General features: G+C 52.0%; 1 protein-coding gene across 1 annotated transcript in view; it reads left to right on the top strand.

The window, feature by feature from the left end:
• The first annotated feature begins 8628 nt into the window (after window positions 1-8628).
• The window catches only part of ITGAX (integrin subunit alpha X), a 32180-nt gene continuing 15187 nt past the window's right edge, over window positions 8629-25621 (top strand). Inside the window, exons 1-19 of the mRNA XM_024233562.3 lie at window positions 8629-8791; window positions 9394-9499; window positions 10125-10228; window positions 10529-10599; window positions 10749-10860; window positions 13214-13344; window positions 13434-13579; window positions 13824-13977; window positions 14577-14727; window positions 15350-15423; window positions 15589-15718; window positions 16224-16366; window positions 16547-16687; window positions 16777-16986; window positions 23926-24056; window positions 24176-24339; window positions 24471-24625; window positions 25220-25351; window positions 25440-25513. Of these exons, the coding sequence (XP_024089330.2) occupies window positions 8755-8791; window positions 9394-9499; window positions 10125-10228; window positions 10529-10599; window positions 10749-10860; window positions 13214-13344; window positions 13434-13579; window positions 13824-13977; window positions 14577-14727; window positions 15350-15423; window positions 15589-15718; window positions 16224-16366; window positions 16547-16687; window positions 16777-16986; window positions 23926-24056; window positions 24176-24339; window positions 24471-24625; window positions 25220-25351; window positions 25440-25513 (2366 nt within the window). The 5' untranslated portion in view covers window positions 8629-8754. The remainder of the gene's footprint in view (window positions 8792-9393; window positions 9500-10124; window positions 10229-10528; window positions 10600-10748; window positions 10861-13213; window positions 13345-13433; window positions 13580-13823; window positions 13978-14576; window positions 14728-15349; window positions 15424-15588; window positions 15719-16223; window positions 16367-16546; window positions 16688-16776; window positions 16987-23925; window positions 24057-24175; window positions 24340-24470; window positions 24626-25219; window positions 25352-25439; window positions 25514-25621) is intronic.

Genomic DNA, 25621 nt, shown 5'->3' on the forward strand with positions numbered 1-25621 from the left:
GTTTTCCCCAGCTTCCTATTCTCTGTGCCCTCTTGAAGGACAGACAGCTCTCAGACATCCGTTTCCCTTCATCCTAACACACCTTTAGGACAATATAGTATCCAACTGCGCCACTTCACATTTTTCTTTCTTTCTTTTTTTTTTTTTTGAGACAGGGTCTCTCTCTTTCATCCAGGCTGAGTGCAGTGGTGCAATCATAGCTCACTGCACACTTGATCTCCTAGGCTCAAGGGACCCTTCTGCCTCAGCCTCCTGAGTGGTTGGGACTACAGGCCCACATTACTGTGCTAGCCTAATTATTTATTTATTTTTTTGAGATGGAGTCTTGCTCTGTCATCCAGGCTGGAGTGCAATGGCACGATCTCAGCTCACTGCAACCTCCGCCTCCTGGGTTCAAGCAATTCTCCTTCCTCAGCTTTCTGAGTAGCTGGGATTACAGGCACCTGCTACCATGCCTGGCTAATTTTTGTATTTTTAGTAGAGATGGGGTTTCACCATGTTGGTCAGGCTGGGCTTGAACTCCTGACCTAGTGATTTGCCCACCTTGGCCTCCCAAAGTGCTGGGATTGCAGGTGTGAGCCACCGTGCCCAGCCAGTACTAGCCTAATTTTTAAATTTTTGTAAAGTCAGGGTCTTGCTGTGTTGCCCAGGCTGATCTTGAGCTCCTGAGCTCAAGTGATCCTCCTGCTTTCGCCTCCCAAAGTGCTGGGATTACAGGTGTGAGCCACTGCGCCTGGCATACTTCACATTTTCTAGAGTCTAAGAGACTGAATATACAAAGGGATAGTGGTCAGACTAGACATAAAAATAGACATCTGCCCCCCCAGCCTGCAGCAACCAGCCCAGGAGGCCTATCAATAACTAACAATCGGCCCCATGTCCAGGACTTAATCAATAACTGATGGCTTCCGTAATTTTTGTCCCTACTTCCAACTTAGGACCAACCAGACAAAGCCAAATATGTCCGCTAGTCAATTGCACAGGATGCCCGCTTCCAGTGAGCCACATACAGCCTCCCAGGCCAACAGCTTCTACTTGGGGCATCCCTGAAGCCTTCCCATTTTCCACTACAAAGCTCTCCTACTGTACTGCCCATTTTTGAGTCTCTGCCAAAACACAAGTGATGGCCACTGACTCCCTTGCCTGAGCCAGCTCTGAATAAATAGGCTTTGCCTGTTCTCATTTGGTTGGTCTTTGTGTCTTTCCGCAATCCTCTGGGCCAGCTACTGTGATAAATAGATCAATAGAGCAATTTCCTTTCTGCTTCCTCTGTGGGCATTCCCATCTTGGCGCAGACTTGAACTATTGCTAGAATCCTTCCCCTTATCTGCCCCCTATCCCCCACTGCCATTAAAGGATAAGATCCCTCTGCAGGCTGGGCTGAGTGAACGTGAACGGAATGCATTGGTTGCCAAGTTCTGCCATATATGCATTTGCCTGTTGAGACCAATCTTGCTGCCATGCCAGGGCCAGGAGAGAGAAGCTGAGCGGGATGACCCCGCCTTACTCCTCCTCTTTGGAATTCTCCCTTTCTTAATTCACATAGGCATCTCCAGCCCAGCCCCTCCCAGGCACGGCCCCACTGGCTCAAGTTCTCACAGAGACCCTGGATTTCTGCCCTGTTCTATTCTCTCACCCCATCTTCCTAGGGATTCCCTCACTCCCTCCTTTTACCCTAAAAAGGGATTAAGATGAAATCATTCTGTGGTCAATAGATGTTGTCTGTGCCTGAGACAGAGCGTGGACCCCTCTTAGAGGCCTGCTGGGTTCCCCTTCACATGGAAATAAAGAACAATCTTGAGTTTCTTCAAGGAGAATTCCAGGCACCTTGCTAATCTAGAGAAGTATATGAGCAGCCTGGTAAGCAGGAAGATAACAGTCACTTCAAACAATAGCCGAGGAAGTGAGAGCCACAAGATGTGTGGTTCCCCAGAAAACCAAGGGTTTTAACATACATCCCTGAGTTGTTTTTCAGAAACCTGGACCCCCACTGTATTAGTCCGTTCTTGCATTGCTACAAAGAACTTCCTGAGACTGGGTAATTTATAAAGAAAGGAGATTTAATTGGCTAATGGTTCCTCAGGCATTATAGGAAGCATGGCTGGGGAGGCCTCCGGAAACTTACAGTCATGGTGGAAGGCGAAGAGGAAGGAGTCATGTCTTACACGGCTGGAGAAGGAAAGAAGAGAGACCAGGGCGAGGTGCTACACACTTTTAAACAACCAGATCTTGTGATGACTCACTCACTATCACGAGAAGAGCAAGGGAGAAATCCGCACCCATGGTCCAGTCACCTCCCACCAGGCCCCTCCTCCAACACTGCAGATTATAATCCAACATGAGATTTGAGTGGAGACACAAATCCAAACCATATCACCCCCAGATGGAAAATGCCATCTGCTGGTATGTAGGCCACTGATAAGGAGGAAGTGAAGACTGAACTCTGATCACGATTCTTTGCTCTAAATTTCTTCCTGAGGGCCTTGGAGAGACAGGCACTCCCATAGGCCAGACCTTAACATTCCTTCCTGCTGACCCCAAGTTTTTAGATGAAGCTTTCCTTCCTTAACCAATTGCAAATCAAAGAATCTTTGAACCCACATATGACTTGTAAGCCTTGCTTCAAGATATCCTGGCTTTTTAGGCCAAACTAATGTATAACCTCCAGGTATTGGTTTATGATTTTGCCTATAACTTCTGCTTTCCTGAAATGTACCTCGTCCTTAAAAACTCTTGCTTGGAGGGTTAACATTGGGTTAACACCAATTTCTCAGTTGCTGTGTTGATGCTCAAGGCTCACAAGTGCCCCCAATCTCTGGGGAATGGTCTTGGCGACAGGGGAGCAGCCCCTTCTCCTGGGTGGCAGTGGGATAAGCTGGAGGAAGAGGGTAAGAATGACCCACCCAGGGAGAACCAAGGGCCATACTTCAGTCTCAAGGAAGGACCCATTCATGCTCACAGCTTCCGGGGACTAGGCTGGAGTCAGGGTCAGGGGAGAGCTCCTTGTCACTTAGCCTCTTTCCCCACTCCACCCTGCTTTCTTCTCCTCATCTCTCCAATGATGGGCATTGGACATTGAGCAGATACAACCAGGGGTCAGTTCCTGTCTGTGGGTGTAGGACGGATGGGTGATGGGAGGGTGGATGGGTTTGTGTGTGGACAAATGATGGATGGAAGGATGGGGTGGTGGGTGGATGGGCAGATGGGTGGGTGGATGGGTGAACAGGTGGATGGGTGGGTGGAGGGGAGCCTCCACATTCAAATGGAAGTCTTCAAATGGAAAGTATGGGTGTTGTCACCAACACTGCAAACCCAAGCCCCCTTCTGTGACCACCTCTTTTCTATAATCTTTCCTCTTCTCTCACTTCTTCCCTGGTTTCTCAGTGACTTGTCTTCACTTCCCCTTTTCTCCTGTGTGTCTATTTCACTGAATTTAAGTACAAATTAAATCCATATTCTTCTCATTCTGGTGAAATCGCTTGCCTGAGCATTTGGTCCATTTGCTTCAAACCTGTGCAGTCTCTCCTTCACCCACCCAACTACCAATCCACTTACCACCCCATCCTTCCATCCACTCACCTGTTCACCCACCCATCTACCCATCTACCCATCCACCCACCACCGTATCCTTCCACCTATCCACCTGTTCACCCACCCACCTACCCATCTACCCTTCCACTCATCCACTTGTTCACCCACCCATCTACCCATCTACCCACCACCCCATCCTTCCACCCATCCACCTTTTCACCCACCCACCCACCCATTTGCCCATCCACCCTCCACCCCATCCTTTCATCCATCCACCTGTCCATACACAAATTTATCCACCCTCCCATCACCCATCCATCCTACACCCAGAGACAGGAACTGACCCGTGTTTATATCTGCTCGGTGTCCAATGCCCATTGTTGGAGAGACAAGGAGAAGTGAGATGCAGTATCTCCCTTCAATGAACTCTCATCTAGAGAGTGTCACCTTTTATCCTTCACTGAGAGGACTGATTATTAACTTCCCCTCTCCCACCCTCAGCTTAGAACCATTGCAGCAAATGCTCTTTCCCAGGCACATAACTGAGCTGCAACCGTGACTGGGACTGGAACTATCAGATCCTTGTGTTGCCTGGATAACATTCTGCCATTCTTTCACTTGATTCATGAGCCAAGTATGGACTGTGTGCCTCCCATGTATCAGGCATTGTGTGAAGAACTGGGGATAAAAGGGTTAAAACTGCCGGGCGTGGTGGCTCACACCTGTAATCTCAACACTTTGGGAGGCTGAGGTGGTGGGGGTGATTGCCTAAGGCCAGGAGTTCAAGACCAGCCTGGGCAACATAGCAAGGCCCCCAACCTCACAAAACATTTAAAAATTAGCTAGGCATGGTGGTGCATACCTATAGTCCCAGCTACTCAAGAGGCTGAATTGGGAGGATCACTTGAGCCCTGGAGGTTGAGGCTGCAGTGAGCTCTTATCACACCACTGCACTCCAGCCTGGGTGACAGAGTAAGACTTTGTTTCTGAAAAACAAAACAATAAAAGAAATGTTAGAAGGACACGGCCCCAGTGTGTGGAAGCCAGCAGTCCCTGCCCAAGCCCCTGGAGCACCAGGAACTGCCTAATTCATCTCAAGCCTCTCCCTCTGCGATTCGTCAAGCAGAGCTAATCACTTCCTTCCTTGGGTCACTCTGCTGTCTAGTAAAACTTCTGGGGTGTAATCTCCTTCTGGGGTGTGACTCTTTGAGGGCTGAGACCCTTTCCTGTTTGTCTTGCTTCTCACAGTGGTCAGCCCAGAGCCTATGTCATGTGGGCAGCCCATGCATGTGGGATGAGTGGTTGAGGGAACAAATATGACACAGGCAGCGTTTAGGGCAGAGAGGAGGAAGTAAAGTCATTAGCAAAATAGTCAAGACTCCAGCACCTTGAGTCTTGTCCACAGCCCACACTAGCTGGGTGACCTGAGGAGGACGACCCAACTTCTCAGGGCCTCAGCTTTGCATCTGTGAAACAGGGGTGACAGCAGTTCCCGTCACAGGGCTGCTATGAGGGTTCAATTAGCTAGTATAAATAAAGTGCAATAGCAAAGACGTAGAATCAACCTGGGTGCCCATCCATGGTGGATTGGTTAAAGAAAACGTGCTACACACACCATGGAATACTATGCAGCCATGAAAAAGAATGAAATCACGTCCTTTGCTGCAACATGGATGCAGCTGGAGGTCATAGTCCTAAGTGAATTAATGCAAGAACAGAAAACTAAATACTGCACATTCTCATTTATAAGTGGGAGCTGAACATTGGGTACACATGTACATAAAGTTGGGAACAACAGACACTGGGGTCTCCAGAAGGGGAGAGGGAGGGAGGGGAGCAAGGGTTGCAAAACCACCTATCAGGTACTCTGCTCACTATTTGGGTGACAAGATCAACAGAAGTGCAAACCTCAGCACCCTGCAATATACCTGTGTAATAGACCTGCAAGCGTACCCGCTGAATCTAAAATTTTAAAAAAGAAGCCGAGTGAGATGGCTCATGCCTGTAATCCCATAACTTTGGGAGGCCAAGGCAGGTGGATCGCCTGAGGCCAGGAGTTCAAGACCAGCCTGAGAAACCCCATCTCTACTAAATAAATAAATAAATAAAAATAAAAAAGAGACAAGAAAAAAACTGTTTTTACTAAGAAAATAAATAAAGTGTGTGGTGCTATAAACGTCATCATGGCAGCTCCTGTGTCAGCCGCCCGATATCATTACCCCATGCCTGCTTCTCCTTTCCACCTCCTGAGCTTCCCAGACAGTGCTCCCAAACTGTCACCACACCGGAACGCCATGCCTTCAGGATGGGTTTTTGGAGCAGAGCGTCTTCCTGAGTACCTCTGTATGTGTGTATTTCTACACTTTAGAATTAAAATAAATTGTATTTTAAGAAAATGTAGGGGTACAACAGGGATTGTCCTTCAAAGAGAGAAGTGAGAGCGACTGCAGGCAGGGAGAGGAAGGGCAGAAACTTTAGGGTAACTCCACTCGGGCCCCGTGGGTGAACATGGGGCAGAAATGGACCCAGAAATCCGAGGGTTTCTGCCCACCAGGTTTCTGTTCTCTTCTTTCCACAGAAAACAAAGGACACAGGAGACAGACCCCAAATTTTTCAGTTCCACTGAGGTAAATCAGATCCGAATTAAGGCAGCAGCGTCCGATCTGGCTTCTCCATATCCACCTCCTCCCCTGTTTGTGACAGAACCAAACCCCGCTGCCCTGCTGCCCTGCTGGAACCTTTTTCAACCAGCGCCCCTGGGTTCAGGGATGGAGCAGGGATGGTGAGGATCAGCCCAAGACAGGCTAGCTGCTCTGCAGACTCCCCCAGACCCTCCCTCTGCCCTTGACCTCTCTCCATGGGCACAGCCTAGGCTCTGAGCACCCCAGGAGGCTAGATGGGGAACTGGGCTCTGCTGACTCAGGGTCCCACGGTGCTGAGGAGATGGGTGACGGGCAGCCCCCTCCTTCCTCACTTACATCATTTCCCCAGCTGCCATCCTTTCTCTGGAAACATCATAGTCGTGATTCACTGAAGTGGGGCTATGAGTTTTAGACACCCTGAGGTCCAGGATGCAGCCACACGGCTCTCATCTGTAAAAGGGGTGGGTTGAGTTGAGGACACGTCCTGTCTTCCTCTTTGCTGAGCCTGAGTTGTCCTAAAAGCGAGTGGTCTCACCGTGGCTTTCTTCCAATTTGAGTTCACCTTGGCTGAGCCCGGGGCACCGTGGAAGTCGGTGGGCAGCTTGAGAGGAGACGGGGTCTTTCGTATGTCCAGGGTCCTCCTCTCCTGCCTCCTCCACCAGAGGTGGACCTCAACCCGGGGAAAGGGAGTGTGGAGAAGGCTGGGATCGTGGCCTCCTCGAAGGCGAGGGCTCTCTGGCCCTCACCCTGCCCACAAGCCCATCCCTGCATCCCCAATTGCCAGTTCCTTTTTTATCCTCTCCAGCCCCTGCACTACTTCCTCTTTTGGGGGGATTTTCTTTTGTTGTTTCCTTCTTGGCATTCAATCCTCCATCTTCTCTCTCTGCCAGCCCAGGTTCCTACCTGCTTTCCCGAGCCCTCCACACTACTCAACTCTCCCAGCAACGACAGGGTGTGTGAACTTTCTTGATCACCCCCATTTTGCAGATGAGGAAACTGAGGCACAGAGAGGTTGAAATAGTGCAAGCTCTTAAAGACTACACTCTGGTTTCCTCAAAACTGAGGTTGGCCTAACCCCCACCCTTCCTCCATCACCTCCGTCCTCCGTGCAGTGACCGATCAGCCTCCAGCCCATCCCCACAGCCACCAGCCCACCCCACAGACCCCCAACATCTCTCCCCTGGCAAATCAGTCTCAAGCTGCTTCCCAAAGAAACCATGCCCCATATAACCCACTTTCTAAAATGAAAATGTGAAGATCTCAATCCCCGTGAATTCCCTTCAATGCTCTCCTCCACCCTCAGGACAAAATCAATGTGTCTTCACCAGGTGCGGTGGCTCACACCTGTGATCCCAGCACTTTAGGAGGCTGAGGCAGGAGGATTGATTGAGACCAGAAGTTTGAGACCAGCCTGGCCAACATGGGGAAACTCTGTCCCTACTAACATTAAGAAAAAAAAAAAATATATATATATATTTATTTATTTATTTATTCAGGTGCAGTGGTGCAATCCTATAGTCCTGGCTACTTGGGAGGCTAAGGCAGGAGGATCCCTTGGGCCCAGGAGTTCAAAGCAGCAGTGAACTATGATCACACCACTGCACTCCAGCCTGGGTGGCAGAGCAAGACCCTGTTTCTGAAATTAAAAAAAAAAAAAATTGATGTACATTAGGGGAGCTTCCAGGGCCTGAGGCCTGCTTCCCCTTCCTTTCCTCCCAGTGGCCCTGACCTTGTCTCTTACAACTTCCCACCCTGACTCTCTGGTTCCCATTGCTGATTTCACACACAGACGCTCCTGTCCCCTGCCTCATCCATGTCTGGCTGCCCTGTCATCTCCCAACTTTGGTTGCTTTCAATGCTCAGCTCAAGCGCCACCTCTTCCAGGAAGCCTTCTCAGAAAGCCACACCTTCACAGCCTGGGTGAGGCACCCTGTGGTCTCTGTGCTTCCCCCTCACAGCAATGAACTTGCTGTTTATACATTTGCCTTTCCACTGACCCCAGGGCTGGGGCTTTGTGGTTTATGTTTTCTTCCCCACCTAGCAGAGGGCTTGTGTCTCCAGGCTCAAATTAGGCTTCTTGAATAAATGATGAATAAATGAGTGAATGAATGAATGAACAAATACTCACTCTGTGCTCCTCCTAGGGACCCGGATGACCTACTCCTTGGCCCAGACTTCCAGGTCAGAGTGGATGGCTCCCACCAGGGTTTCCTTTAGGGTCCTGAGGGGTTGGCATCTGCCCAAACCCCCTCCAGTCTGGCTGAAATTTCAAGGTCAAGGGGTGCCTCTGGCAGTCAAGAGTGAGCCTGGGAGGGGCAGGGCAGGGATTTGCATCCACCTAAGCAAAGGGCATCAAGCCAAGTCATCCGATGAGAGTGACTCCGGTCGGGGGGTGGGGGCGTGTGGGCGGCCGAGCCTGTCCTTGGATCAGTTGCGTTCTCTGCCCGCCCCCTCTGACTCATGCTGACAACCCTCCTTCTTCCTCTGGCCACCTCTCTGCCCACTTGCTTCCTCAGTACCTCGGTCCAGCTCTTCCTGCAACGGCCCAGGAGCTCAGAGCTCCACGTCTGACCTGCTCGTCATGACCAGGACCAGGGCAGCACTCCTCCTGTTCACAGGTGAGCCTGGACCCCAACGAAGTAGGGCTGCGGACCCAGGCCCAAGGGAGCCAGGGCCCTGAACTGGGGGCTCAGGCTGGGGGGTCAGGATCTGGGTAGGAAGAGAGACTCAGTCAAGCATGAGGGGGAGGCTGGCACATAGGGTTTGAGATTTGGAGTTTGTGGAGGGAGAGGATATTGATGAACCAATTTTGGGGGAGTTCCAGAGATGCTGGAAGAGAGGCCAGTTGTCTCTATACTCCAGAGATTTTTAAAATAGGCAGAACGCACCAAGCTTGTGCTCTGTGGACAGGATGCTTTGGTCTGCAAGTTTTCCTGGACTCACTCTCATAGCACCCGAGGGGCACGTTGGGGAAAGATCCTTTTTAGAGCCTGGGTACTGCTCTGCAGAAACGGAGAACTGAAACTCCATAGTGGATGGTGGGCAAGGGGCCTCCCTGGACCCTGGGAAGGAGAGAAGGGGATGAGTCGGATGTCCAGAAGACCCAGGCACCCTGGGCATCAGGCTCGGAGGGGAGATTGGGACGCTGGGGCTGGGGGTGGAGGGCAGCCAGGCAGGAGGAAGACCCTTCTCCAAAGCTCTCTTCCCACCTCTTTCCCAGCCTTAGCGACTTCTCTAGGTTTCAACTTGGACACAGAGGAGCTGACAGCCTTCCATGTGGACAGCGCTGGGTTTGGAGACAGCGTGGTCCAGTATGCCAACTCCTGGTGAGGCCCTGGTGGTGCTGGCCTTCGGCTCCATCCATCCTCTCCCTTCTCAGGGCCCCATGGCCCCGGCCCTGTCCTGTTATTTGCAAACTCTCCTCTCTGTCTGGTGTAGTGACTGCCCTGGCTAATGAAGATTTGCCCTGAAGGCAGGCACGGTCTCACAGCTAACATTTACAGAGCAGTAAGTGCAGTGCCAGGCTTATCACAGGTGGACGCTGATTTAGTCCACACGACAGCCTGTGAGTAGGAATCAGTTGTGCAACAAACACTTCTTGTTTTCTCTTTCTTTTTTTCTATACATTTAAAAATATATAGAGACAGGGTCTCACTATGTTGCCTGGGTTGGTCTCAAACTCCTGGGCTCAAGCAATCCTCCCGCCTCAGCCTCCCAAAGTGCTGGGATTCCAGGTGTGAGCTACCACACCCAGGCTCAACAAATATTTCTTGTCTCCATACGCCAGAGAATCCAACAGACAGAAATCCCTTCCACATGGAGTTTAAATTATTAAAATCCATCTTGCAGATGAGGAAGCTGAGGCTCAGAGAGGGAACGCAAACTCGCCGGAGTGGCAGCTGTGCCGCAGCGTCCACACTCTTACCTGAAGTGTTCTTTGTCTCCTCGCAGGGTGGTGGTTGGAGCCCCCGAAAAGATAACAGCTGCCAACCAAACGGGTGGCCTCTACCAGTGCGGCTACAGCACTGGTGCCTGTAAGCCCATCAGCCTGCAGGGTGAGTCACCACCCCTCCCGGGACCCAGGGCCGGGCTCCCAGGCTCCCCTGCTTCAGGGGCCCGCGGACTTACCGGAGTTTCACTTCCAGCTTCCACTGTGTCTGACCCTCACCCTCCGATATGCTTCCTGGCCCCTCAAAGCCTCCCCGCCCATCGCACCCCTGCAGCTCTGTCAAGACCCGACAGCTTCCTTCATCGTCAGACCTCCTTGTCCCCCAGGTGGAGGTGACCCCTGCCCAGCTCTTCCACAGCCTTCTCTGTACCCCCGAGAGTGACCATGCACATATCTGTCCCCGCAGTCCCCCTGGAGGCCGTGAACATGTCCCTGGGCCTGTCCCTGGCGGCTACCACCAGCCCTTCCCGGCTGCTGGTGAGTGGCCCTGGGTCACAGGAGGCTTCTGAGGGAGGGAGGGAGGAGCCGGGGCCACAGGGGCTGGGAGTCTCCTGTAGGGTGGAGGTGCTGGAATGTGAGGGTGGGAGGAAGCAGTGCAGCCCCCAAGCAGCCCGCTGTGTCCCCAGGCCTGCGGCCCCACCGTGCACCACGCGTGCGGGAGAAACATGTACCTGACCGGACTCTGCTTCCTCCTGGCCCCGGCCCAGCTCACCCAGAGGCTCCCGGCATCCAGGCAGGGTGAGTGTCGGGACCACCAAGGCTTTGAGGAGCTCACACACATCCAATTGGGGGTGCGGTGGGCTAGAGACAGTCTTGCCAGAGTGGATCAGAAAGAAGAGATCTAGAAAAAGAGTTACCACGTGTTGCAGTGATTCCTGACGCTGCTGCCCACACATCCTGCTGGTCGCCCGCACGCTGCCAGACCTTTCCTGTGACCTTAACCTCTCCAAGCCTCAGTTTCTTCATCTGTTGGATGGGATAATAACACACCCAGCACTGAAAGTAACACAGGATGATTCATGGCCAGGGGTTAGCACAGTAGCTAGCACCAGGCGACAGCCCCATGAAGGCCAGCTGTTGTTATTTTTAGAGGAGAGGATCTATTTTCATCCATTGGGTCCTGGGATATGACCAATTGGTTTGTGCAGTAGTTTAGGAAAGGTCAGTGAAAGTACAGTGTGAGCAACATGTGTGTGTGTGCGCGTGTGTACATGTGTGTATATGTATGCACGTGAATACATGTGCACATGCTCGCATGTACATGTATGTGTGTGCATGTATGTGTGTGTGCGTGTGCACATGCAGGTTGAGATGCAGGGCCTGGCTTCCTTGGTGCTGATGGGGAAGAAAGATAAGGAAGCGGAACAGTTGGCTTTTCAGACCTGGCAGGCTGAGGCCTCCCCCTGGTTTCGCATTTGCTCTCAAGCCCTTGGTGAGACTGACATCTGGCTGCAAATAGGGTGCGCCTTCCAGCACCTCCTTGGGTCCAGACTCCATCCACAGGGGTCTGAGCACCCATCAGAATGCCCAGGACACCTGTCTCTCCGGTGGAGGCCTCTGGGGCAGAGGGGATGCTTGAGAGGTCACATGGAAGGGGGTTTCCTCTCCAGGTGCTGGAAGAGCATCTCTTCTCAGGACAGATGCTGCCTTCACACAGGAGGGGAGTGGGGGCCTGTATTTAAGCTGAGAACAGAACAGGCCCAGTGTGTGGCTGTTGCCTAGGATGATTTGTTTAAAATATTTACAATCAAGGCAGGAGGCCTGGAGTTTGAGACCAGCCTGGGCAACATAGTGAGACCTCATCTCTACAAAAAATAAATATAAAATACAAAGTAGCTTGGCATGGTGTTACATACCTCTAGTCCCAACTACTGGGGAGGCTGAGGCAGGAGAATCGCTTGAGCCCAGGAGTTGGAGGCTGTAGAGAGCTTTGATCGCACCACTGCACTCCAGCCTGGGTGACAGAGCGAGAATCCATCTCAATTAAAAAAAAAAAAAAATTAACAAAACTACCATTCAGCACTGAGCAGTGAGGACAAATACTGGCTAGGGACTGGTGCCAGTTTGTGTCATTGCTGGATGGGGTGACGTTAAGGGACGAAGGAGGGATGGGTCCGGGGAGGGGCACAGATATCCAGGGTGGTGGAGGGGGAGGCCCTCTGCTTCCTACCCTCTGAATTGGAGAAACCTTCCTGTTTTTTTTTTTTCTTTTTTTCTTTTTTTTTTTTAGAGACAGTCTTACTCTGTCACTAAGGCTGGAGTGCAGTGGTACAATCACAGCTCACTGCAGCCTCCAACTCCTGGGCTCAAGTGATCCTCCCACTTCAGCCTCCAGAATAGCTGGGACCACAGAGAAGAGCTACCATGCCCAGCCGATTTTTAACAATTTTTAGTAGATGTGAGGTCTAACTATGTTGTCCAGGCTGATCTTGATATCCTGGGCTCAAGCAATTCTCCTGCCTAGGCCTCCCAAAGTGCTTGGATTACAGGAGTAAGTCACTGCACCCGGTCTAACCTTCACTTTTTTGTCGACAGGGCTGAGCAGCTTCATCACAGCCTTTTTCATTTTTAATTGTTTTGAGATGGAGCCTCACTCTGTTGCGAGGTTGGAGTGCTGTGGTGTGATCTCAGCTCACTGCAACCTCCACCTCCCAGGTTCAAGCAATTCTGCCTCTGCCTCCCAAGTAGCTGGGACCACAGGCACGTGCCACCACACCCAGCTAATTTTTGTATTTTTAGTAGAGACGGGGTTTCACCATGTGGGCCAGGATGGTCTCGATCTCCTGACCTCGTGATCCGCCCGCCTCGGCCTCCCAAAGTACTGGGATTACAGGCGTGAGCCACCATGCCTGGCCGATCACAGCCTCTTTAGGCAACTTTAAGAGAATGAAGGGCCTTGTTCCAGGCAAGGGGTTAGGGAAGCCCTGCTCCCGATGAGGAGAGGACCCAGGGTATGCAGCCTGACTCCCATTGCCAGACTAGGGGCTTAGGGGAGGAAGGGTTTTGGGAGAGTGAGCTCTTGTGGCCAGGAGTCCACGGTCCTGGACTCCAGGAGTGTCCCTTGGAGGACTGGTGCCACCTCCTTCCCTAGAGTGCCCAAGACAGGAGCAGGACATTGTGTTCCTGATCGATGGCTCAGGCAGCATCTCCTCCGACAACTTTGCCACGATGATGAACTTCGTGAGAGCTGTGATAAGCCAGTTCCAGAGGCCCAGCACCCAGGTGTGCCTTTGGGGGAGGGAGGCTACTGGGGGCGGGTGCTTGGATCCTGGTGAAATGGCCTCAGCCCCGGCCCTGTGTGCTTCTTCCAGTTTTCCCTGATGCAGTTCTCCAACAAATTCCAAACACACTTCACTTTTGAGAAATTCAGGAGCAGCTCAAACCCCCTCAGCCTGTTGGATTCTGTTCACCAGCTGAGAGGGTTAACACACACGGCCACCGCCATCCAAAATGTCGTGTGAGTCCTGACTTCTTCCAGGCACAGTCCCAAAGCACCCAGGTCTTCCCTTGGACCTCGTCTGTCTCCACAAGAAGGGGACAGGCAGGGACCGAAATCCAGCCCGTGATACCCTTGCCAAGCTGGGGCCTCTGGGTGGGACTGGGGCCTCCCAAAGGAAAAGCCATCTTCTCATTTTCACAAGGGCACCAGGGGCTAGTGTGGTTTTGTTCACAGGCCTCTAAGACCTCTTCTTTCCTGATAGGCACAGATTGTTCCATGCCTCATATGGGGCCCGTAGGGATGCTGCCAAAATTCTCATTGTCATCACTGATGGGAAGAAAGAAGGCGACAGGCTGGATTATAAGGATGTCATCCCCATGGCTGACGCAGCAGGCATCATCCGCTATGCAATTGGGGTAGGGTGTGGGATGGCTTCCCGCTTCTCCCACAGCTTCCTCTCAGGGCAACTTCCCTTTTTGTGTATGTTCTTTTCTCTTTGAGACAGGGTCTTGCTCTATCACCCAGGAAGTGGTGCAATCCTAGCTCACTGCAGCCTCGAACTCCTGGGCTCCAGTGATCCTCCCACCCCAGCCTCCCCAGTAGCTGGGACCACAGGCGTGTGCCATCAAGCCTGGCTATTTTCTTTTTGGTTGAGATGGGGTCTTGCTATGTTGCCCAGGCTGGTCTCAAATTCCTGGCCTCAAGCAATTCTACCACCTTGGTCTCCCAAAGCACAGGGATTACAGGCGCGAACCACCGCCAAAAACATCCCTTTCAAGGATAGAAACACCGGCTCTCTCGGCTCTTACTGCCCTAAGGATGAAAACTCTGCCCCAGACTGGAGACCACGATCCTTTCTCCTAAACTCCCTGATGCCGTCCGGGCTTCATGTTTCTCCTGTGTCCACGGGGTGTGATCATGTTGATCTTGTGGGGTTATTGGAGGATGTTGCATGCAGTGCACACAGGCACATATGATTTATTATTTTTACTGAGTTAATCTTTTCTGGGGACAGGTTGGATCAGCTTTTGAATACATAAATTCTTGGAAAGAATTAAATGACATTGCATCGAAGCCCTCCCAGGAACACATATTTAAAGTGGAGGACTTTGAGGCTCTGAAAGATATTCAAAACCAACTGAAGGAGAAGATCTTTGCCATTGAGGGTGAGTCTGAAGGGAGCTCTTCGCTTGGGGAATCCTCAGCCGTTAACACCTTTCCACTTAGAACCTGAGGCTCCGTGAAACAGGTAGACAGCATCCTGGTTCTCCTGCTTTCCTGGGACCCCGATAGCCACGTCTGTCAGTTTGTCCCCATTGATGTCCCCCAGCACTGTCAGAGCTGCCCAAAAGTGGTCCCAGGGATGGCCCTGCTCCCCACAGAGAATGATCTCACACCACCACCGGCTCCACTGCGGAACAAAAAGCAGTGCCAGGCCCAACCCAGGAGACCCTTCCACCCACACCGGGCCCTACCCAGCCCATGTCCCACCAGCCACTCACTCCCCTGGGCAAGGCGCACACGGACACCTGGCCCCCTCAGGTCTGCTTGTAGACCTGTGGGGGGCCCTGATGAGGACCAGATCAGTGCTGCCATCGCTGTCCACATCCATGGAGCAGAGGGGGGCCCTGAAGTCGGAGCTGATCTGGAGGGCAGAGCCTGATCCCTGTCACAGGCACCAGCTCTCCCTGTAGCCTCCAGTCTTAGCTTCTCCTAAAGCTGAAGTGTTCTTGGACCTGGCAAAGCCCGTCTCCCTCCCTGGCACTCAAGCGTCATGCTTTCCCCCAGGTACGGAGACCACAAGCAGTAGCTCCTTCGAATTGGAGATGGCACAGGAGGGCTTCAGCGCTGTGTTCACGCCTGTGAGTGGGGCCCCTTAGGCCGATGACGTGCCGTAAGGGGAGGCGGAGCAGGGAAGGCCAGGGTGGGTGTCAGGTGGGTAAGGGGCGCAGGCGGAAGGCATATCTCTGGTACATGCTGTCTTCCTGCTCCGGCCTCTGCCCAGCCCTGGAATCCTTTTCTCCCAGGATGGCCCCGTTCTGGGGGCTGTGGGGAGCTTCACCTGGTCTGGAGGTGCCTTCCTGTACCCCCCAAATATGAACCCCACCTTCATCAACATGTCTCAGGAGAATATGGACATGAGGGACTCTTACCTGGGTGAGAAACAGCCAGGGGTTGGGGACAGCTGGGAGAAGCACTGCCCAGGGTGGGGTCCAGGATTCTGGGGAAGAGGGATGGGGGCTGTGCTGCCCAGGGTGGGGTCCAGGGTTCTGGCAAGCGGGGATGGGCACTGTGCTGCCTAGGGTGGGTTCCAGGGTTCTGGGGAGGGGGGATGGGGGCTGTGCTGCCTGGGGTGGGGGTCCAGGGTTCTGGGGAGAGGGGATGGGCGCTGTGCTGCCTGGGGTGGGTTCCAGGGTTCTGGGGAGGAGGGATGGGAGCTGTGCTGCCTGGGGTGGGGGTCCAGGGTTCTGGGGAGGGGAGATGGGGGCTGTGCTGCCTGGGGTGAGGGTCCAGGGTTCTGGGGAGGGGAGATGGGGGCTGCGCTGCCTAGGGTGGGTTCCAGGGTTCTGGCGGGGGGGATGGGTGCTGCTGCCCAGGGTGGGGGTCCAGGGTTCTGGGGAGGGGAAATGGGGGCCTTTGTGCTGAGGCCTGGGCCCTTCAGGTTACTCCACCGAGCTGGCCCTCTGGAAAGGGGTGCAGAGCCTGGTCCTGGGGGCCCCCCGCTACCAGCACACCGGGAAGGCTGTCATCTTCACCCAGGTGTCCAGGCAATGGAGGATGAAGGCCGAAGTCACGGGGACCCAGGTTGGGCATGACAGGAGCCAGAGGGGAGGATGAGGGTAGGGGCGGTGGCTGGGGCAGAGGAGAGGATGAGGGGTTTTGAGGGCCTTGGGGGAGGTCCTGGTGCCTGGGGAGAGGTGGGACCAGGCCCACAGGGCTGCCTCTGGCAGGGACAGGCAGCATGACCCAGGCTCTGCCCTCCAGATCGGCTCTTACTTCGGGGCCTCCCTCTGCTCTGTGGACGTGGACAGCGACGGCAGCACTGACCTGGTCCTCATCGGGGCCCCCCATTACTACGAGCAGACCCGAGGGGGCCAGGTGTCTGTGTGTCCCTTGCCCAGGGGGGTGAGTGGCTGATGGGCCTGGGCTGGGTGGGATCTGGTGTGGGTGGAGGGGTTGCCTAGGTTGGGCCTGGCACTGCTTTTGTTCTGCAGTGGAGAAGGTGGTGGTGTGATGCTGTTCTCTACGGGGAGCAGGGCCACCCCTGGGGTCGCTTTGGGGCGGCCCTGACAGTGCTGGGGGATGTGAATGGGGACAAGCTGACGGACGTGGTCATCGGGGCCCCAGGAGAGGAGGAGAACCGGGGTGCTGTCTACCTGTTTCACGGAGTCTTGGGACCCAGCATCAGCCCCTCCCACAGCCAGGTGAGGCCGTGTCCCATTTCTGTCACTAGAGCAGCCTGCTTCTTGCCTCTCCCACTCTGTCATACTGGAAAACTGTCCCTTTTTACCTTTTCCTACCTCCCTTGCCCAGCTCTGAGCACCTTGTAGCAGTGGCGTGGTCTCAGCTCACTGCAACCTCCGCCTCCCAGGTTCAAGCGATTCTCTGCCTCAGCCCCCAGAGTAGCTGAGATTACAGGCATGCACCACCATATCCAGTTAATTTTTGTATTTTGGTAGAGACAGGCCTTCGCCATGTTGGCTAGGCTGGTCTTGAACTCCTGACCTCAGGTGATCTGCCTGTCTCGGCCTCCCAAAGTGCTGGGATTATAGGCGTGAGACACCATGCCCAGGCTCCTGCCAGTTTTACAAGTTACACAGGTCAGGCACAGAAAACCCATTTTACAGATGGAATCTGGGACACTGGGAAGACAAGGGCCTTGGTTTGTTGGAGGTTCAGAGTGGGTCCGAGATGGTGAAGGGTGCTCCGGCCTCCTGACCTCTAACCCGCTGCCCAGTCTCCTGGCTCCCTGCTGCTCACCACTTAGGTGCAGTCGTTTCAACCTTCCCTTCCACTCGCCCCTCGCCTCTCTGGATGCTACATGATTTTATTCCCTTCCTGCCATCGAGGTCCCACCAAATGCCCATCCCTGCAGCCGCCCTCCACCCAAGGGAGCAGGGTTCCCTGAGAACGAAGGGCTGCTTTTCTTGGCAAAAGTCAAGAAAGCCCTGTTAAAAAATAGGCAAAGGGGCTGCTCCAGGTGGCTCACATCTGTAATTCCAACACTTTGGGAGGCTGAGGCAGGAGGATCACTTGAGGCCAGGAGTTTCAGGCCAGCCTGGGCAACATACGGAGACCCCATCCCTAGAAAAAATTTTAAAAATTAGACAGACATTGTGGTGCTGTAGTAACTGCAGTCCCAATTACTCGGGAGGCTGAGGTGGGAGGTCACCTGAGCCCAGGAGGTTGAGGCTGCAGTGAGCTATGATTGCGTCACTTCACTTCAGCCCAGGTGAAAGAGCACAACCCCGTGTCAAAAAAAAAAAAAAAAAAAAAAAAAAAAAAAAAGGGGCAAAGGATTTGGATAGGGATAGACGTTTCTCCAAAGAAGAGGTACAAAGGGCCAATGAGTGCATAAAATGATTCTCAATGTCATTAGTCATCAGCAAATCAAAACTATAATGAGATGCCACTTCTCACCTACTAGAATGGCTAGAAACAAAGGCGGATAATGACAGGTGTTGGTGAGGATGTGGAGAACCGGGCATCCTCCCGCACTGCTGGGGATGATGTAAATCCACGCAGCTGCTTTGGAAATCAGTATGGCAGGTCCTCAAAACATTAAACATAGGCTGGGCACAGTGGCTCATGCCTGTAACCCCAGCACTTTGGGAGGCCGAGGCAGGTGGATAATCTGAGGAGTTTGAGACCAGCCTGGCCAACACAATGAAACCCCATCTCTACTAAAAATACAAAAAAAAAAAAAAAAATTAGCTGGGCATGGTGGTGGGTGCCTGTAATCCCAGCTACTTGGGAGGCTGAGGCAGGAGAATCTATCGAACTTGGGAGGTGGAGGTTGTGGTGAGCCGAGATCACGGCACTGCACTCCAGCCTAGGCAACAAGAGCAAAACTCTGTCTCAAACAAACAAACAAACAAACAAACAAAAAGTTAAACATAGAGTTGCCATGTGATCTGGTAATTCCACCTATAAAAGATGCTAAGTGAGGGAAGCCAGACACAGAAGGTCACATGTATTCAGGCCAAATGTCCAGAACAGGCAGATCTGTAGAGACAGAAAGTAGATGAGCAGTTTCACAGGGCTGGGTGTGGGCGAAAGTCAGGGGCATGAGGGTGACTGCTAATGGGTGTGGAGTCTCTTTTTGGGGTAGTGGAAATGTTCTAAAATTGATTGTGTAGTGGTTTCACAACTCTCTAAACATACCAAAAGCCACTAAGTCATATACTTTAAAGGGGTGAGTTGTGTGCTATGTGGTCTATAGCTCAAAAAAGCTGTTACCAAAAAGAAAAAAGTGCCAAGGAAGGTCCCTGCAGTTCTGTCACACACCAGCTGTGTGATCTTTGACAGGTAACTCATCCTCTCTGTGCTCAGTTTTCTCACTGGTAAAATGGTGATACTAATAGAACCAACCTTATTGAGCTGCTGCTGTGAAGATTAAATGAGTTAGTATGCATGAAGTGCTTATCACAGTGCCTGCCACACAATAGGTGTCATGTTGTTATAATCTGTTTTAATTATCATTAAGATAGTTTAACAACTGGCCAGGCGCGGTGGCTCCCGCCTGTAATCCCAGCACTTTGGGAGGCTGAGGCAGGCAGATCACTAGAGGTCAGGAGTTCCAGACTAGGCTGGCCAACATGGGGAAACCCCATCTCTACCAAAAATACAAAAATTAGCTGTGCGTGGTGGCGCATGCCTCTAATCCCAGCTACTCGGGAGTCTGAGGCAGGAAAATGGCTTGAACCCAGGAGTCGGAGGTTGCAGTGAGCTGAGATTGTGCCACTGCACTCCAGCCTGGGTGATAGAGTGAGACTCCATCTCAAAACAAACAAACAAAAACCACACAGTTTAACAACTGAAGAGGAATCTAAACAGGAGGGTGAAAGACTGTTGAGAATAACAAGGGCCCACATGTTGTCATGAAACTGCAAACAGTTCGTACCAATTCCCACGACCCATCACATGCAGGCATACCTTGTTTTATGCACTTTGCAGATACTGCATTTTTTACACGTTGAAGGTATGCAGCGACCCTGCACTGAGCAAGTCTATCAGTGCTGTTTTCCCAGCTGCATGCACTCACTTTGCGTCTCTGTGTTACGTTTGGTAATTCTCACAATGTTTCAAACTTTTTTGTAATTATCATGTCTGTGATGGTGATCTGTGATCAGTGATCTTCGATGTTACTATTGTCCTCGTTTTGGGGCACCATGAAGCACGTCCATATACGAAGGTGAACTTCATAAATGTGTGTGTTCTGACTGCTCCACCACAATAGCGCCCCTGTCTCTCTCCCCCTCTCCTGTGGCGTCCCTATTCGCTGCAATGCAATGATATTGAAATTAAGCCAAATAATAACTCTACAATGGTCTTTAAGTGTTCAAGTGAAACGAAGAGTCACATGTCTCTCACTATTTATTTATTTATTGAGGCAGGGTCTCACTCTGTCACCCAGCCTGGAGTACACTGTTGTGATCTTGGCTCACTGAAACTTCCCCCTCTGGGGTTCAAGTGATTCTCTTGCCTCAGCCTCCTGAGTAGCTGGCATTACAAGTGGGTGCCACCATGGCTGGCTAATTTTTGTGTTTTTAGTAGAGATAGGGTTTCACCATATTGGCCAGGCTAGTCTCGAACTCCTGACTCTAAGTGATCTGCCTGCCTTGGCCTCCCAAAGCACTGGGACTACAGACGTGAGCCACCACGTCTGGCCACATATCTCTCACTTTAGATCAAAACCTAGAAATGATTAAGCTCGGTGAAGAAGCCATGTCAAAAGCCAAGACGGGCTGAAGGCCTTTTGCACCAAACAGCCAATTTCTGAATGCAAAGAAAAAGTTATTGAAGGAAATTAAGAGTGTTACTCCAGTGAACATATGAATGACAAGAAAGTGAAACAGCCTAATTGCTGATATGGAGGAAGTCTGAGTGATCTGGATAGAAGATCAAACCAGCCACAACATCCCCTTAAGCCAAAGCCAAATCCAGAGCAAGGTCCGAATGCTCTTAGTTCTATGAAGGCTGAGAGAGGTGAGGAAGCTGCAGAAGAAAAGTTGGAAGTCAGCAGAGGTGGAAGTCAGCAGGGTTCATGAGGTTTAAGGAAAGAAGCAATCTCCACAACATAAAAGTACAAGGTGAAGCAGCAAGTACAGATGGAGAAGGTGCAGCAAGTTCTCCAGAAGATCTCTGATGAAGGTGGCTACACTCAACAACAGGTTTTCAATGTAGACGAGATGGCCTTCGATGGAAGAAGATGCCATCTAGGACTTTCAGAGAAGTCAATGCCTGGCTTCCAAGCGTCAAAGGACAGGCTGACTCTCTTGTTAGAGGCTAATGCAGCTGGTAGGACTTCAGGGTGTAGCCAGTGGTCATTTACCATTCGGAAAATGCCAGGGCTCTGAAGAATGATGCTAAATCCACCCTTCTTGTGCTCTAGAAATGGAACAAAGCTGGGGTGACAGCACATCTGTTTACAGCATGCTTGACTGAGTGTTTTAAGCCCATTCTGGAGAACTGCTGCTCAGAAAAATAGATTTCTTTCCAAAGTTTGCTGCTTACTGACAGTGCACCTGGTCACCCAAGAGCTCTGATGGAGATGTTCAAGGAGATTAGTGTTGTTTCCATGCCTGCAAACACAACACCCATTCTGCAGTCCATGGACCAAGGAGTAATTTCGACTTTCAAGTCTGATTATTTCAGAAATACATTTCATAAGGCTATAGCTGCCATAGATAGTGATTCTTCTGATGGAACTGGGCAAAGTCAATTGAAAACCTTCTGGAAAAAAATTCACCATTTTAGATTCCATTAAGAACATTCATGATTCGTGAAAGGGGGTCAAAATATCAACATTAACAAGAGTTTGGGAGAAGCTGATTCCAACTCTCATGGATGACTTTGAGTGGCTCAAGGCTTCAGGGGAGGAAGTGACTGCGGATGTGGTGGAAATAGAGAACCAGAATTAGAAGTGGAGCCTGAATTGCTGCGATCTCATGATGAAACTTGCACAGATGAGGACCTGCTTCTTACGGATGAGGAAAGAAAGTGTTTTTTTTTTTTTTTTTTTTTTTCAGATAGAATCTATTCCTGGTGAAGATGATATAAATATTGTTGAAATGACAACACAAGATTAAGAATATTACATAATCCCAGCACTTTGGGAGGCTGAGGTGGGAAGACCACCTGAGGTCAGGAGTTCGAGACCAGCCTGGCCTACATAGGGAAACCTCATCTCTACTAAAAAAATTAGCTGGGTGTGGTGGCGGATGTCTGTAATCCCAGCTACTCAGGAGGCTGAGGCAGGAGAATCACTTGAACCCGGGAGGCAAAGGTTGCAGTGAGCCGAGATCACACCACTGCACTCTAGCCTGGGTGACAGAGTGAAAGTGTGTCTCAAAAAAAAAAAAAAAAAAAAAAAAGAATATTATGTAAACGTAGTTGATAAATCAGCATATAATTTGAGAGGATTGACTCCAACTTTCAAAGAAGCCTACTGTGGGCAAAATGTTATCAACCAGCATCGCATACTCCAGAGAAATTTCATGAAAAGAAGAGTCCATCCAGGCAGCAAACTTCCTCACTGTCTTATTTTAGGAAATTGCCATAGCCACCCCAACCTCCAGCAGTTGCCACTGTGATCAGTCAGCCGTGTCACCATCAGGCAAGACCCTCCACCAGCAAAAAGATTATGCCTTGCTAAAGGCTTAAACGATTGTTAGCATTTTTTACCAATCAAATATTTTATTTTTATTTTTGAACTTTTATTTTAGATTTAAAGGGGGTACATCTAGCCTTTCTAGACTCCTTCAGTAATTGGTAAATTTCTCTTTTTATTTTGTTATTATTCCTTTTTTCTTTTCTTTTTCTTTTTTTAATTTTTATTTTTTAGAGACAGAATCTCATCAGGTCACTCAGGCTGGGGTGCAGTGGCACAATCATAGCTGACTGCAGCCTGGAACTCCTGGACTCAAGAGATCCTCCTGCCAAAGCCTCCTGAGTAGCTGGGACCACAGGCACAAGCCAGTGTGCCCTGCCCATTATTATTATTATTATTATTATTATTACTATTTTTTTTTGAGACAGAGTCTTGCTCTGTCACCCAGACTGGAGTGCAGTGGTGCAATCTCCGCTCACTGCAACCTCCGCCTCCCGGGTTCAAGCGATTCTCCTGCCTCAGCCTCCTGAGCAGCTTGGATTGCAGGTGTGTGCCATCATGCCCAGCTAATTTTTGTATATTTAGTAGAAACGGGGTTTCACCATGTTGGCCAGGCTGGTCTGCAACTCCTGACCTCAGATGACCCACCCGCCTCGGCCTCCCAAAGTGTTGGGATTACAGGTGTGAGCCACCGCGTCGGGCCATTATTATTACTTTTAATGTCTGCTAGTTCCAGGGTGCACAGAGATTTAAAGGGCACATTCTTCCAGGGATTGGGCATAACATGAGCACTGGAAATGAAGGTGATAGGTTCTACAGGGGAGGCAGTGCCCAGGAGGGTGGATCTGGGTGTGGGTGCGACCACTCCCTACCCCACCCCGGCTTTTTCTTGTCCTTTGAAGAGACAGAGTAACAGCAAGAAACAAAAAGGGGACTTGGGCCTGGGGTCGGACGGTCTGGTGTTAGGTCTAGAGTCGGCCTCTTAAAGGCTACATGGGGTTAACACTGTCCCCAACCTCTCTCCTGCATCTTTGCAACGAGGGAGGTGAGCTTGGACGAACTCTGAGGTCCCTTTCAGCCTTAATACTCATTGTGATATATTATTGACTGCTGGCTGTATTCTGGGTGCTGTTCTAAGAACCATAGGAATTCCTCTACTGCACACGACTAAACTCTGAGCTAATAGTATCATTATGTGAAAGATGAGGATATGGAGGCACAGACAGATTGAGTCCTTGCCCATGGCCTGGTGGCTCATACGTGGAGGAGTCAGAATTGGAACTAGAGACTGATCGAATGAATGACACTTGGGTCACCAGGAAACCCTTCCAATCTCCACTCTTACATCTGTTTCTTAGCAATCATCTCCCAACTCCTACCTCCTCTTTTCAGGTTCTTCTTGGTGACATCTGTTCACAACTCACCCCTTCTCTCCCTTTCCGACGGTCCTACCTCCATATTCCCCTTGTTACTTATTTCCAACTTCTTCCCCCACTTTCCATCTTGATTCACCCTTCTCTCCTCTGGCCAGAGGATCGCCGGCTCCCAGCTCTCCTCCAGGCTGCAGTATTTTGGGCAGGCGCTGAGCGGGGGTCAAGACCTCACCCAGGATGGACTGGTGGACCTGGCCGTGGGGGCCCGAGGCCAGGTGCTCCTGCTCAGGTGAGAGCAGCCTTTCTCAGAGGCTCCCCAGGTGGTCCTAGGTCCAGATGGGGGTGCCCACCCCATGTGGTGCTCCCAGGAGCCGATGGCCTGTCCTCAGCTTGGTGCTCTGCCCGCAGGACCAGACCTGTGCTCTGGGTGGGGGTGAGCATGCAGTTCATACCTGCGGAGATCCCTAGGTCTGCGTTTGAGTGTCGGGAGCAGGTGGTCTCTGAGCAGACCCTGGGACAGTCCAGCATCTGCCTTTACATTGACAAACGTTCCAAGAACCTGCTTGGGAGCCGTGAGTCCCCTCCCCTCCAACCCAGGACACCCTGACCTCTGGAGTCCCCCATCCCAGGCCCCTGTCTCCCACCCTGCCGTTGTCCACCCAAGGAGTTCCTGTCTCAACGCCATCCCTGCGACCGCCTACAGGTGACCTCAAAAGCTCTGTGACCTTGGACCTGGCCCTCGACCCTGGCCGCCTGAGTCCCCGTGCCAACTTCCAGGAAACAAAGAACCGGAGTCTGAGCCGAGTCCGAGTCCTCGGGCTGGAGGCACACTGTGAAAACTTCAACCTGCTGCTCCCGGTGCGTCTCGGCATGAACGTGGGTGGCGGCCGCGCTGGGGCTGGCAGAAGGCAGGGCAGGGAGAGAACAGGCTGTGTTCCGGCCTCCCTGTGGCTCAGCCCAGCACAGGACCAGCCATGCAGGACGTGCTTACTGCACGTTAGCCAGTGAGTGAGCGAGCAAACGAGTGATGAGATCGGCAGCAATTGCCAGGGGCCACATGGTTGGATTTCAGGAAAGAGAATTGGGCAGCCTGAGAGAGCTCTGGGGCTTCCGGCTGGGCTTTTTTTCAGGCATTCACTGGACACGCGTTTATCTAGCTGCTCCTGGGAGACAGGCCCTCTCCTGGGGGCCAGGGGCATAGCGGTGGCCAAAACAGTCATTGCTGATCGGGAGGTCTGGGGGGAGGAGGAAAAAACCAAAGACAAACCAGGGGAGAGAACAGAGAGGGTGTCAGGGAGGCCTCCTGAAGGCGGTGACGCTGAGCAGGCCCTGAAGGAAGCGGAAGCCGCGTGGGAGCTGGGCAGGGGCAGGATAAGAACTGCGGATGGGGCCGAGCGCAGCTCTGCATAGTGCTCCCCTTACCCTCCGCTCTCCCCAACGCCCGTCCCCCAGACCTGCGTGGAGGACTCTGTGACCCCCATCACCTTGCGTCTGAACTTCACGCTGGTGGGCAAGCCCCTCCCTGCCTTCAGAAACCTGCGGCCTATGCTGGCCGCCGATGCTCAGAGATACTTCACGGCCTCCGTGAGTCCTGGCGCTGGGGTCTCCCAGAGAGGGCGCACAGCGTGGGGCCTGGGTCTCGGAGAAAACCCCCCGTTGCCTTCCCACGCAGCTACCCTTTGAGAAGAACTGTGGAGCCGACCATATCTGCCAGGACAATCTCGGCATCTCCTTCAGCTTCCCAGGGTGAGCGCCCCCACCTTAGACCTGCCCTACTGCCCCAGCCTCCTTCCTGGAATCTGGGACTCCTGTCTCTGGCTCTCCCTAACATTGTCTCATCCTATACTCAAAACC

Source organism: Pongo abelii, chromosome 18, assembly GCF_028885655.2.
Source record: "Pongo abelii isolate AG06213 chromosome 18, NHGRI_mPonAbe1-v2.0_pri, whole genome shotgun sequence".
Lineage (NCBI taxonomy): Eukaryota > Metazoa > Chordata > Mammalia > Primates > Hominidae > Pongo > Pongo abelii.